Source organism: Gadus chalcogrammus, chromosome 2, assembly GCF_026213295.1.
Source record: "Gadus chalcogrammus isolate NIFS_2021 chromosome 2, NIFS_Gcha_1.0, whole genome shotgun sequence".
Classification (NCBI taxonomy): domain Eukaryota; kingdom Metazoa; phylum Chordata; class Actinopteri; order Gadiformes; family Gadidae; genus Gadus; species Gadus chalcogrammus.
The window spans coordinates 22,641,884-22,654,492 of NC_079413.1; the positions used below are offsets into that span (position 1 = coordinate 22,641,884).

At 44.3% G+C, this 12,609-nt stretch overlaps 2 protein-coding genes across 2 annotated transcripts in view; both read right to left on the reverse strand.

Moving 5' to 3' along the window:
- The window catches only part of LOC130402569 (TNF receptor-associated factor 3-like), a 14,431-nt gene extending 7,964 nt beyond the window's left edge, over window positions 1-6,467 (reverse strand). Inside the window, 7 exon segments of the mRNA XM_056606794.1 lie at window positions 267-370; window positions 895-1,059; window positions 1,984-2,088; window positions 2,544-2,595; window positions 3,330-3,519; window positions 4,853-5,014; window positions 6,242-6,467. Coding sequence (XP_056462769.1) covers window positions 267-370; window positions 895-1,059; window positions 1,984-2,088; window positions 2,544-2,595; window positions 3,330-3,519; window positions 4,853-5,014; window positions 6,242-6,467 — 1,004 coding nt within the window.
- On the reverse strand, window positions 6,335-9,519 carry LOC130400136 (sodium- and chloride-dependent betaine transporter-like). The gene is made up of 5 exons (XM_056605032.1): window positions 9,204-9,519; window positions 7,404-7,538; window positions 6,898-7,036; window positions 6,627-6,738; window positions 6,335-6,426 (listed from the first exon to the last, which is right to left on the reverse strand). Exons 1-4 carry the CDS (start codon window positions 9,316-9,318, stop codon window positions 6,687-6,689), a joined length of 441 nt encoding a protein of 146 aa, XP_056461007.1. The 5' UTR covers window positions 9,319-9,519; the 3' UTR covers window positions 6,335-6,426; window positions 6,627-6,686.
- Between the last annotated feature and the right edge of the window lie 3,090 nt (window positions 9,520-12,609).

The following is a 12,609-nucleotide window of genomic DNA, read 5'->3' on the forward strand; positions in this document are numbered from 1 at the left end:
AGAGAGAGAGAGGGAGATGAGAGAGAGAGAGAGAGAGACGAGGAGAGAGGAGAGAGAGAGAGAGAGAGAGAGGAGAGAGAGAGAGAGAGAGGAGGAAGAGAGAGAGAGAGAGGAGAGAAGAGAGAGAGAGGAGAGAGAGAGAGAGAGAGGAGAGGGAGAGAGAGGAGAGGAGAGAGAGAGAGAGAGAGAGAGAGGTTTTAATGCTTCCACTCTGCTGTACCCTTATGAACAGCGATACGTGTCGTCCCCACTGTACTCTACTGTACCGCTCGTGTAACCTGGGCCCTACCTTGTTCCTCAGCAGAGGGGAGTGTGAGCAGTTGTTCGGACAGGCAACAGGGAACGCTGGACACACCGTCTCCTTGTGTTTCTGGAACAGTCAAACCAGAACACTAGGAATACAGCAGTTCATTGACGGCCATGTTGGGTGTACCTCTGGGAAAAGTAGTTAATTGACGGCCATGTTGTGTGTACCTCTGGTAAAAGAAGTTAAGGGGCCATGTTGTGTGTACCTCTGGTAAAGTAGTTAATTGGCGGCCATGTTGTGTGTACCTCTGGTAAAGTAGTTAATTGACGGCCATGTTGTGTGTACCTCTGGTAAAGTAGTTAATTGACGGCCATGTTATGTGTACCTCTGGTAAAGTAGTTAATTGACGGCCATGTTGGTGTACCTCTGGTAAAGTAGTTAATTGACGGCCATGTTGTGTGTACCTCTGGTAAAGTAGTTAATTGACGGCCATGTTGTGTGTACCTCTGGTAAAGTAGTTAATTGACGGCCATGTTGTGTGTACCTCTGGTAAAGTAGTTAATTGACGGCCATGTGTGTGTACCTCTGGTAAAGTAGTTAATTGACGGCCATGTTGTGTGTACCATTAGCAGCAGCAGTGACTGTACCTGTAGTTCACTGAGGGGCATCTTGTGTTTGCAGTATTCACAGCTGCTCTCTCTGTGTTTACACTTGAAGCCCAGGTGGTCCGAGATGTCCTTCCTCATCACCCTCTCCTTACACTTCCCCAGGGGGCACGGGACTTCAAAGAATGGACACACGTTGAGATGGTCCTGAGACACATGGAGACGGACAGGGAGTAGGGAGCCATTTAGCATTATTAACCATTCATTTAGTTTGTTAGAGAATAGAATAAATTGGTTAGAGACTAAGGCCGAATCTCGATTCTTCCCCTTGCCCCTTTTGCTTTGTCTTTGTCTTTGTCTTAACTAAGACAAAGACAAAGACAAAGCAAAAGGGGCAAGGGGAAGAATCGAGATGCGGCCCAAGTGAGCTCTCAAATCATCTTAAAAATAAGGGGTACATAGCACTCAATCTTATCCCTTAATCTTGATCAAATTGGGTATTGAGACACCACTAGCTCTCACATGAACGCGCAACTTCAAGGGTAAGGGGGAAGATAAGGGGTAAGGGGGAAGATAAGGGGTAAGGGGAAGTATTGAGATTGGGCCTAACTCTACTCTATTTCAATCAGTCTGACAAACTACTCTATTTCAATTGGTCAGAGACTAACTCTACTCTATTTGCATAAGTTAGACTGACTGCTCTATTCAGAGAGAAGACTAGAGAGTAGACTAACTCTAATCCATTTAAAATGGTTTGAAACTAGACCAACTCTACTCTATTTAAATTGGTTAGAGACTAGACCAACTCTACTTATTTGGTAGAGACCAGTTTCTGAATGTTCATTTATGCTGTTCTTCTGTAGATTTTTATTTGTTTGAAAAATAGCTATGAAAAATAGCTTCTAAGTGTCAGCTAAAAATAGCTAACATTTAACTAATGCTGACAGATTTCACTATAATCATGGCAACGGAAATTGCAATGATAGTATTTTAGATGATATCTAAAAAAAATCGTTCATAAATACAGCGACGCCACATCAATATAATAAACCGCTAAACTATCATCGTGCTCGTGAACAGTGGTCTGTTCTCTGTTGGCTCTAGGTCATAGGGTGCGTTTGTTTTTCTCACTGGGACTTGCTGCAGGGTCATGTGTTCAGCACAGCCGTTGGAATGACTGCGACAGAGAACGTTGAGGGCCATGATCTCCCTGTGACAGCACACGTCACGGAACACCTGCAACACACACAGCAAGGTTACTATCTAGCTAGCGGCTAGCTCAACGCAAGCATCAGGATGACGAGCTAGCTAGCCAAAACACAAACATGGTTACTATCAAGCTAGCTAAACGCAAACATTACATTAACTGCCAACTAGCTGGCTTATCACAAATATCACGTTTCATGCTAACTATTTAGCTAAAAAAAATATCACGTAACCTGCTTACTAGCTAGCTAACCACAAACATCACATTATCTGCAAACTGGATAGCTAGCTTAACAGAAACGTCATTTACCGCCAACTAGCTAGGTCAATGAATCATCCAAGTGACCTGCTTATTCCGCATTATGGATTGGCTAAAGGCTAACCCATCGCCAGGTCGAAGATTGATTCATTGATTGATCAGGATTTATAGGTTAAGGGGTTGGTCTGAGTGATCATCATCACAAGTGTCATCCCTGGCTTCCTACCTTCTCCTTAAACAAGGGCTCCATATCCACAGGACACATGGGTTTGGGATGGCTGGGGACAGTAGAGGAGAACAGTGGTTTCTATTGGGGTGCGTTCCAATCGTCAGTAGAAATGTAGTTGCAAATATCAAGTTCGAGGTCGACCTGATGGAAGCCCTACGTCAGCGCGAGTGTGGGGTTTGAAGGTCTGAGTGTTAGATGATGAAGGCTATCCGTCGGTGTCTGACTGATAAGAGGACGGAGGCCCTAGGTTGGGGTCTGAGTGTTGGATGATGAAGGCCCCACGTTGGGGTCTGAGTGTTGGATGATGAAGGCCCCACGTTGGGGTCTGAGTGTTGGATGATGAAGGCCCCACATCGGGGTCTGAGTGTTGGATGATGAAGGCCCCACGTTGGGGTCTGAGTGTTGGATGATGAAGGCCCCACGTTGGGGTCTGAGTGTTGGATGATCAAGGCCCCACGTTGGGGTCTGAGTGTTAGATGATGTTTGGGTCTGAGTGTTAGATGATGTTTGCGTCCGAGTGTTAGATGATGTTTGGGTCTGAGTGTTGGATGATGCAGGCCCTATGTTTGGGTCCGAGTGTTAGATGATGTTTGGGTCTGAGTGTTAGATGATGTTTGTGTCCGAGTGTTAGATGATGTTTGGGTCTGAGTGTTAGATGATGGAGGCTCTACATTGGGGTCCGAGTGTTAGATGATGAGGGCCCTATGTTAGTGTAAGTGTGTGTCAGATGAAGCTATGTGGTGTCTGAGGGTTAGATGATGACGGTCTGGGGGGGGACAGTACCTGAGCAGCTCGTTGATGCAGCTGTCACAGAAGCGGTGTCCGCACTCGGTCTGCCGGGGCTGACACAGCACCAGCCTGCAGGCCTCACAGCAGTACTTGGGCTCCGGAGTCGCTAGGAAGCGGTCTCTGAAGCCCCCCTGGACCGGCAGGAAGCCGCAGTCCGGCCCGTGGGAACCGCCTGAGCCATGTTCTGTATAACATAAAGGTATCACTACAACATGTTCTGTATAACATAACGTATCACTACAACATGTGATGTAACATAAGGTATCACTACAACATGTGCTGTATAACATAAGGTATCACTACAACATGTTCTGTATAACATAAGGTATCACTACAACATGTTCTGTATAACATAAGGTATCACTACAACATGTTCTGTATAACATAAGGTATCACTACAACATGTTCTGTATAACATAAGGTATCACTACAACATGTTCTGTATAACATAAGGTATCACTACAACATGACATGTTCTGTATAACATGACGTATCACTACAACATATTCTGTATAACATTAATATGGCTGGGCAAGTTAACGCGTTTATTACATGTTATTATTTTAATGCGATTAACACAACTTTTTCTACTTTGATTTTGAAAGGTTTTGCCCACAGAATGTCAACATTCATATCAGAAATCCTTTTTTTTCAGTTCCACTTACTTTACATTAAATTACCCTTGCAGTAAGTGACTGCTACAATTATTGTAAGTGACAGCCTGTTTACAATTCCAAAATCTGTGGCGCTACTTATTTGAATTTAACTACAATTGTAGTAACTGTTGGTTTACAATTGTACTAATTAACTGCCTGTTTATAATTCTCAAATGTGTGGTGTTCCGTAAGTTTCACATTCAACCCTCACTGAGTGAGTCAATAAAACTCCCTAATGATCCCATGGTCTAGTTTTTGCTTATTAAGTACATTTGGTATGAATGATAATGTGTCATTCCATGTGATAATCTCATTTAACTTCAATTGGAGTGGATTTAAAATAGAATTTCGAAGTGCGATTAATCACGTTTAATTTTTTATCGTTGCCCGGCCCTAAACATTACGTATCACTACAGCATGTTCTATATAACACACTACATGTTCTATACAACATAACGTATCACTACAGCACGTTCTATTAAACACAGTGTATCACTACAACACGTTCTATATAACATAGTGTATCACTACAACATATATACTGTAACTTTACATAGAACTAAGACATAAACTGTAATATAAAGTAGAAATAAAGTGATTACTAATGTACTGTAGCGTATGAAAGTATGACTAAATACACCTATAACCTGTAACAGATAGTGAACGACATAAAGTCAGGTCGATGTCTCTGTTTACTTTCTCTGTTAACATTTGAACAGTTTTTTCATATTCAGACCTGATTAAAATGGATTTCATGGTTTTTTGTAAAGATTCTAGTGATAGATAGGAGCCGACTGATGGCTGGATGACTACGGCCCGCTCTGGGACGGACGGACGGACGGACGGACGGGGGCAGCGTACCTGGGGGGGCCTCCACGTGGGACCGGGCGTTGGCCTGGCGCAACGAGACGCCGGGGGGGACCAAGGAGAGGGCATGGCATTGGCCAGAGAGCTCGCCGTCGCCCCCTGCTGGAGCGGGATCTGGATCTCCCTTCCACCAGGACTGCCCCCTGCAGACATGACCTGCAGGGCGGGAGAGAGCCGGGGTCAGGGGGGGGGGGCCAGTCGGGCCCTGGTTCAGGTAGGGCTGGGCGATTCGTCGAACTTTGATCGCGATTTCGATTTTAGCGTCAAACTATCACAAAATTAACATAATCAAATTTTTCGATAGATATCTGTATATTATTTTAGATTGGAAAATTATATTTTTTACCATTTTAAAGGCAAAATTTCAAAGTTCTCAGTTACATCGTTTTTTTTGGGAGAGACATGCTGAATAAATTCATCATGTTTTCAAACTCAAAAAATAATAGTTTGAATAATCGTGATTTCAATATAGAATAGAATAGAATAACTTTATTGTCATTGTAACAAGTACAACGAAATTAAGTGCAGTCCTTGTTCAGTGCAAAAATATCACATTGAGGTAGTACGTATAAATAAATAAATAAATAAAAACTATAATCAACTTAGTACAAAAACCACACCAACACAAACATTCACATTTATCAATGTACCTACACGAATGTGATACACAACACAACTATGCTCTGGTAGCAACATTTAGTGAGGTTATGGCTGTTGGAAAAAACTAGTTTTGTAGTCTGTTTGTTCTTGTTTGAATGGACCTGTATCTCCTGCCTGATGGCATTAGTTCAAACAGTATAGATTGACCCAAATAATCGTGATCATGATGTTTCCCATAACCGAGCAGCCCTAGGTTCAGGGTGAATCGGGCCCTGCAACGCTGTGGTCTACTGGGCCCACTGCACGCAAATACTATCGACATGTTCCTGGTTCTATGACAATATATGGAAATAACCGGAGACAGACGGTCTAGAAATGCACACGCAACACTGACACGCACACATGACACACACATGCAACGCACCATGCAACACAACACACACACACACACACACACACACACACACACACACACACACACACACACACACACACACACACACACACACACACACACACACACACACACACACCACAAACATATACACATACACACGCACACACACACATATGCTTACATGCACACAAACACATGCACACACACACACACACACACACACACCACATGCACGCACACACAAAATAGTGTAAAACCGAAACTGAATACCTACAATATAGGGGGTATTCAGCAAACAAAGGCATCTACAATAGTGTGTCATGTATGTGTACTTGTAACAACAAATATCAACGTAGTAGTTTGTCACGTATGCATGACATACGTACTTGTGTTCAGCGCACTAGCTGGCTGGAATAAGAACGAGGATGTTGGACCGACCTTTCCAGTGGACTTGACTCCCTTCCATATGCAGAAGTAGCAGGCCAACCAGCAGGCCAGGAGACAGGCGCACAGCTCCCATTGGACGGACCCCAGCTCCTCGATCCCCCCGGACATGGAGAGCACACGCCTCCTGAAGGCGGCAAGGAAATCGGGGCATTCAGACGCCGGCATCTTGTTCACCATCAATGATTATGGAGCATTCGCATTGCAATAGATAATGCATAACCGTGCAAGAATGGACATTATGGTTACACATTCACGCTCCGCTGTCAGAGGATATAAAGACCGAAAGAGTATTTATTAAGCAAGTATACATCATTATTGACTTACTCCCAGAACTCCATCACTGCAGAATTGTTCGGCGCCTTAGATGTCGAGTTGACACCGAATTCAGCGTAGTGTTGGCTGGTCATGTTCGGAGTAGTCAGCTCCACACAACCATCTGTTGTGTGTTGAATCATAGAACACTTTTTATGTTTTCACATCATCAGGTGTCCATTTAAACCTACTGACCTGACAGAACTTCCAAAACTTTACTCTGAAGTTGAAAGTAGCTTTAACAGATTGGAATTGATACTATCACCGATAAGTCCTCACCGACCTGTGTTCCAGTCGTTGCCTGCAAGTGGTCCACGGCAGCACGGAGGCAAAGGAGGAGAGCAGGTAGAAGAGCGAATAGGCCAGTATAACCAGATATATTGTTGAATATGTCCGGATCACCATAAGGGCATAGCCAATACCTGAGGAGGGAGCAGATTGCTGTGTTATTCACGGCTACGGCTGAACAACATCGTGATGCAAAAACGACGGAAAAAACTGTTTATCAGAAGTACATGATTCCAACACTCAATGAAGGATGAACTAAGGAGGGAGCAGAGAGCTCTCTCTCTTAGCAACACTCCAATCAAACCTACATCACCTTTAATGGGAAGGATCAAGTCCCGAGTTATATTACTGTATTGTACCTGATAGCTTTCTGTATAGGTTCAGCATTGAAGAGTTTAGCTACTCAATTCTTGAATGGGGCACTCCATGGAGAGACACTGGCAGTTTAAAACGCAAAAATGTCTCCACATAACCTCACAATGAATTGGCTCTGTAGCGTACCCTCTAGCAGCGGACATAGCTTCTTCCAGCAGGTGATGGTTCCCTCCTGGGTGAACTGGCCCAGCGCGTTCTCCATCAAGAAAAGGGGAACACCAGACAGAAGAGCTAACACACAGTAAGGCAGCAAGAACACACCTGTGAAGTAAAGAAACAGCCTTTTACACCGGGAAGAAATAAAGCAGGCGGCGTACTCCTCGCCAACGCGTCATTCCTCTCGTTCGATAACTTTTGAACGCTGTAGCGTTCAAAAGTTTTTTTTATCAGTTTTATGGATATTTACTTGGACAATAGACTCATTGACAAAGTTGAAGCGATGACGATTCCTGCAAAATGAAATAACATAAACGAATGGGATGACCTGTCTAAGTGAACAATGTTTCATCCACCTACCTTGGCAATGGCATACGGTTCCAAGTGTACAAGACAGAGTTTATTGAAAGATAAAAACATGAAGCAAGACGATCCTGACAGAATCATCTGAACGTGTTAACACAGCTGACAGGGTGACCTCCGTTTATATGGCTAGAGGCAAGGTGCTTGCTACATATATGGGTGTGTGCTTCCGGTAATAGATAAATGCTAACGTGCTTAAAAATGATATCTTTCACGTCATGCTGTCTACACAAACGATATGTCATATGAAAGCAGAGTCTAACGGTGTAAGCCGTATAATTTTGTGAGCTTATCTTGATTAACTAGATGTGAAGGAATAACATCAATAACACTCTTTTCCAAGTTACTTCAAGTAATGACGCACACACACAGACACACATCTGGACACACATGGGCACACACACACACACACACACACACACACACACACACACACACACACACACACACACACACACACACACACACACACACACACACACACACACACACACACACACACACACAAATGCTTTACTGTAACATTGACTTGATTCAACTATTTCAAACTTTATCAGAACAGCTTAGCTATTCTATATTATTTATTCTAAGTGAGATTAAAGTACACTTTAATAAATCATTAAAATAGTGTATGACAAAGAACTTGAAAATTATTGTAATTAAGGTTAAAAAAACGATATAAAAAAAAAAGTACAACGACGTACAATTAACAATACAGTTAGGTACAATTTACAATACACTTACATAAAAGTACACTTTTAATAAGTACAATGCAATACCACTTAAAGCATTGCAGGATGAGCATATTTATTTTGAGTACATTGAGGTTGAATTTAATAACATCTGTTGTGTAAAAGTACATACTTTAAATGAAGCACAAAAAGTCAAAGTATACTTGTAGTTTACTAAAGTATACTTATTTTTGCCTGGATAAACAGTTGATCACATCGGTGTACACAGACACGCTGTGATCTGGGTCAGTCCACAGTTCCACATTCCATTCAGGAACAAACTAAGGAAAATTGACTCTTCACTGGGACAGGACAAGTTCAAAGAATGAAAACATCCTGTACGTTTACATTAGATTTAGCAATTAAGCAGACACGTTTCTCAAAGGGACGCTTTTTAGGCTATACATTTCTAGGTGTTTGTCATCCACCAGTCAATGGGACAGGTGGATGGCCTACCTATGGGAAAAGGAACGACGTTTTGTCTTACTCTTAATTAACTTTTGGTTAATACATTTAATATTGAGGCAATTCTGGGTATAAGAGCACCACGTTTAACAACAAGATAAACAGTAATACACAGTGTGCACTTGTACACCCAGTTCTGCCATGTGCCTTGTTTTCTGCAGGATTTAGTTTGAATGAGTTCTCCAATTTTCTCTTGGTGAAAGTTACTCACCTCCACCGTTCTTGTAGCACAGATAGGGGAATCTCCAGACGTTGCCCAGACCGACTATGTTCCCGGCCATAGCCAGAATATACTCGCGCTTGTGCGTCCATTGCTCTCTCTCCATCGTTAGACTCAAAACAAACAAAAAACACAAGAACGCAGTGTCCACCGCACTGTCCACCCGACCGCAGTGGGTCGATGTGCCGTGTTCAAAGCTTTTTTTTTCATGCACAGTAGAACAAGAAATGTAGGTGCTCCAAACAGCTTCAACAACATCTTTAACTTAACGTGGGATGTGGAATGTGTTGCCTAACAGAAAGGGTACGGGTTGGGTAGCTCCAAACCCAAAAGAAAATAAAAGTATTTGGCCCCGTGTGCCAAGACTCTCACTCTCGTGTAATAATATTTGCATATAATAATTTGCAAATATTTCTATTGGCTGATATGTTTACCGGGTGTAATCTGCTGAAAAGCGTAGACTCGTCACACTCATCTTCAGATGCTTGACACTGAAGTAGGGGGGCTGTTTACCAGAGAACAGGTTTTCAGAGCTAGTGAGCAGCCGGTCGGGATGGGTTAGGCCTACCTATGGGCATGCAACTCATAGCTCCCCATACTTGACATCTTCATTAATGGGTCAAGTCATACAGTCTCTGGTTTTTTGTCATCTGCATTACTGTCCTATAATATGGTCAGCTGCAACTAAGTCTGACCTGAACATACTGCAACTTGTTCAGAACAGAGCAGCTAGACTGGTACTTAAATGTTCTTTACGCACTAATGTTTTATTTATGCATTCACGCCTGTCCTGGTTATCTGTCAAAAAAAAAGCTTCATTCTAGTCTCATTATGTTCTTTAGAACCATTATCTTAAATCAATCACCAGTTTACTTTTACAAACAGTTTAACACACATAATCATAACACCAGGATTACCAGTAATGGCTATTTAAAACCTCCTACACCCAGGACCAATCTCCTCAAATGCACAGTTACTTACAGATGTATATCATTCTGGCATCTGTTACCATCTCACATTCACCTCGCACAAAATAAATTGTCCTTTAAGATAGCTCTGAAGACACACCTATTGCAGCTGTCCACATGACTGAAATGGTGATCATATTTTGAACTAATTAACTGTGACCAGAATGTTGTACTTATTATCTTTTGTATAATGTTTGTTAATGTATGTATTCTCTATGTTTTATATTGTATGCTCCTATATGGACCCCAGGAAGACTAGCTGCCGCCTCGGCATCAGCTAATGGGGATCCATTCAATAAACAATAAACAATAAACAATAAACTCACGCCATATTTCTGTCCCTCAAAATCGAAAGGAAGCTAGGATACAAAATAGCTTTAATGAAACAAAGCCGATGTTGTTAGGGCTACTTTGGTCTGTACCACTGTTGCAGGAACTTCAAAGCATAGGTTGTTTTTGTTGCTTTTAATTCAATTGAAGCATCGATTATATGGCATCATTGTAGCAGGTTTACCTACCACACACAACCTGGGTGGCTGGACTGGCATCCTCCAGCGCCAGCAAACAGGTAGTGGCTGTAGATTTAGCGTGGAGGTGGAGTGGCTTTGTTGTTTATTTTATGCTTTTTGACGCATATGTGCGCCCCGTGCCCACTACCTCCGTCAGTTGACCGTTGCCCATTGACTTTGAATGGGGACGGACGCGCAATTCATTGTGGATCCGTCAGTTCAGTTGGAGCGTTCGCCAAAGTTGAAAAATGTTCAACTTTTTCGGCAGCGACGGTTCCGTCATCCAATCAGATCGCGTATGCAAATTTAAGCAGTGTGACGCGACTCGGGCTCTGACGATACTGGAAAGCGGGAAAGCGGGTCATCTTGCATCGCAACAAGCAGGAAGAACCCGGCGAAGCGATTTGATTGGCTGCCAATCAAATCGGTTCGCCGGGTTCTTCCCGCTTCTTCCTGCTTGTTGCGAGGCAAGATGACCCGCTTTCCCACTTTCCAGTATCGTCAGAGCCCGAGTCGCGTCACAGTGCTTACATTTGCATACGCGATCTGATTGGATGACGGAACCGTCGCTGCCGAAAAAGTTGAACATTTTTCAACTTGCCCCGTGCCCACTACATGCGTCCGTTGACTGATGTGGGAAGGCGTGGCTGACTGATGGGGGAGTAGTCTTTGCAGATGCATCCGTCAGCCAATCAAATCGCTTCGCCGGGTTCTTCCCGCTACTTCCTGCTTGTTGCGATGCAAGATGACCCGCTTTCCCGCTTTCCAGTATCGTCAGAGCCCGAGTCGCGTCACAGTGCTTAAATTTGCAGACGCGATCTGATTGGATGACGGATCCGTCGCTGCCGAAAAAGTTGAACATATTTCAACTTCTTGACTGAGCCGATGGCTCCAACGGAACGTACGGATCCACAATGCATTGCGCGTCCGTCCCCATTAAAGTCAATGGGGATCACGCAACGGACGCATGTAGTGGGCACGGGGCCACGCCCCGTGCCCACTACATGCGTCCGTTGACTGATGTGGGAAGACGTGGCTGACTGATGGGGGAGTAGTCTTTGCAGAGGCATCCGTCAGCCAATCTAATCGCTTCGCCGGGTTCTTCCCGCTACTTCCTGCTTGTTGCGATGCAAGATGACCCGCTTTCCCGCTTTCCAGTATCGTCAGAGCCCGAGTCGCGTCACAGTGCTTAAATTTGCAGACGCGATCTGATTGGATGACGGATCCGTCGCTGCCGAAAAAGTTGAACATATTTCAACTTCTTGACTGAGCCGAAGGCTCCAACGGAACGTACGGCTCCACAATGCATTGCGCGTCCGTCCCCATTAAAGTCAATGGGGATCACGCAACGGACGCATGTAGTGGGCACGGGGCGTGACGGTGGCGAACGCTCCAACTGAACTGACGGATCCACAATGCATTGCGCGTCCGTCCCCATTCAAAGTCAATGGGCAACGGTCAACTGACGGAGGTAGTGGGCACGGGGCTCACGCCCCGTGCCCACTACCTCCTTCAGTCAACGGACGTGGGAAGGCGTGGCTGACTGATGGGCGAGTAGTCTTTGCAGAGGCATCCGTCAGCCAATCAAATCGCTTCGCCGGGTTCTTCCCGCTACTTCCTGCTTGTTGCGATGCAAGATGACCCGCTTTCCCGCTTTCCAGTATCGTCAGAGCCCGAGTCGCGTCACAGTGCTTAAATTTGCAGACGCGATCTGATTGGATGACGGATCCGTCGCTGCCGAAAAAGTTGAACATATTTCAACTTCTTGACTGAGCCGAAGTCTCCAACGGAACGTACGGATCCACAATGCATTGCGCGTCCGTCCCCATTAAAGTCAATGGGGATCACGCAACGGACGCATGTAGTGGGCACGGGGCGTCAGGGCCGGCGCTCGGCATATGCGAGCTAGGCGACGGCCTA

What these genes read in the sequence shown, in the direction of transcription:
- LOC130400136 (XM_056605032.1), bottom strand. Translation starts at nt 9,318, where the DNA reads ATGGAGAGAGAGCAATGGACGCACAAGCGCGAGTATATTCTGGCTATG. An exon ending in GTGCTACAAGAACGGTGGAG is followed by an intron (nt 7,539 to 9,203) that starts GTGAGTAACTTT and finishes TTTACTTCACAG; the next exon opens with GTGTGTTCTTGCTGCCTTAC. An exon ending in AGGCAACGACTGGAACACAG is followed by an intron (nt 6,739 to 6,897) that starts GTCGGTGAGGAC and finishes AACACACAACAG; the next exon opens with ATGGTTGTGTGGAGCTGACT.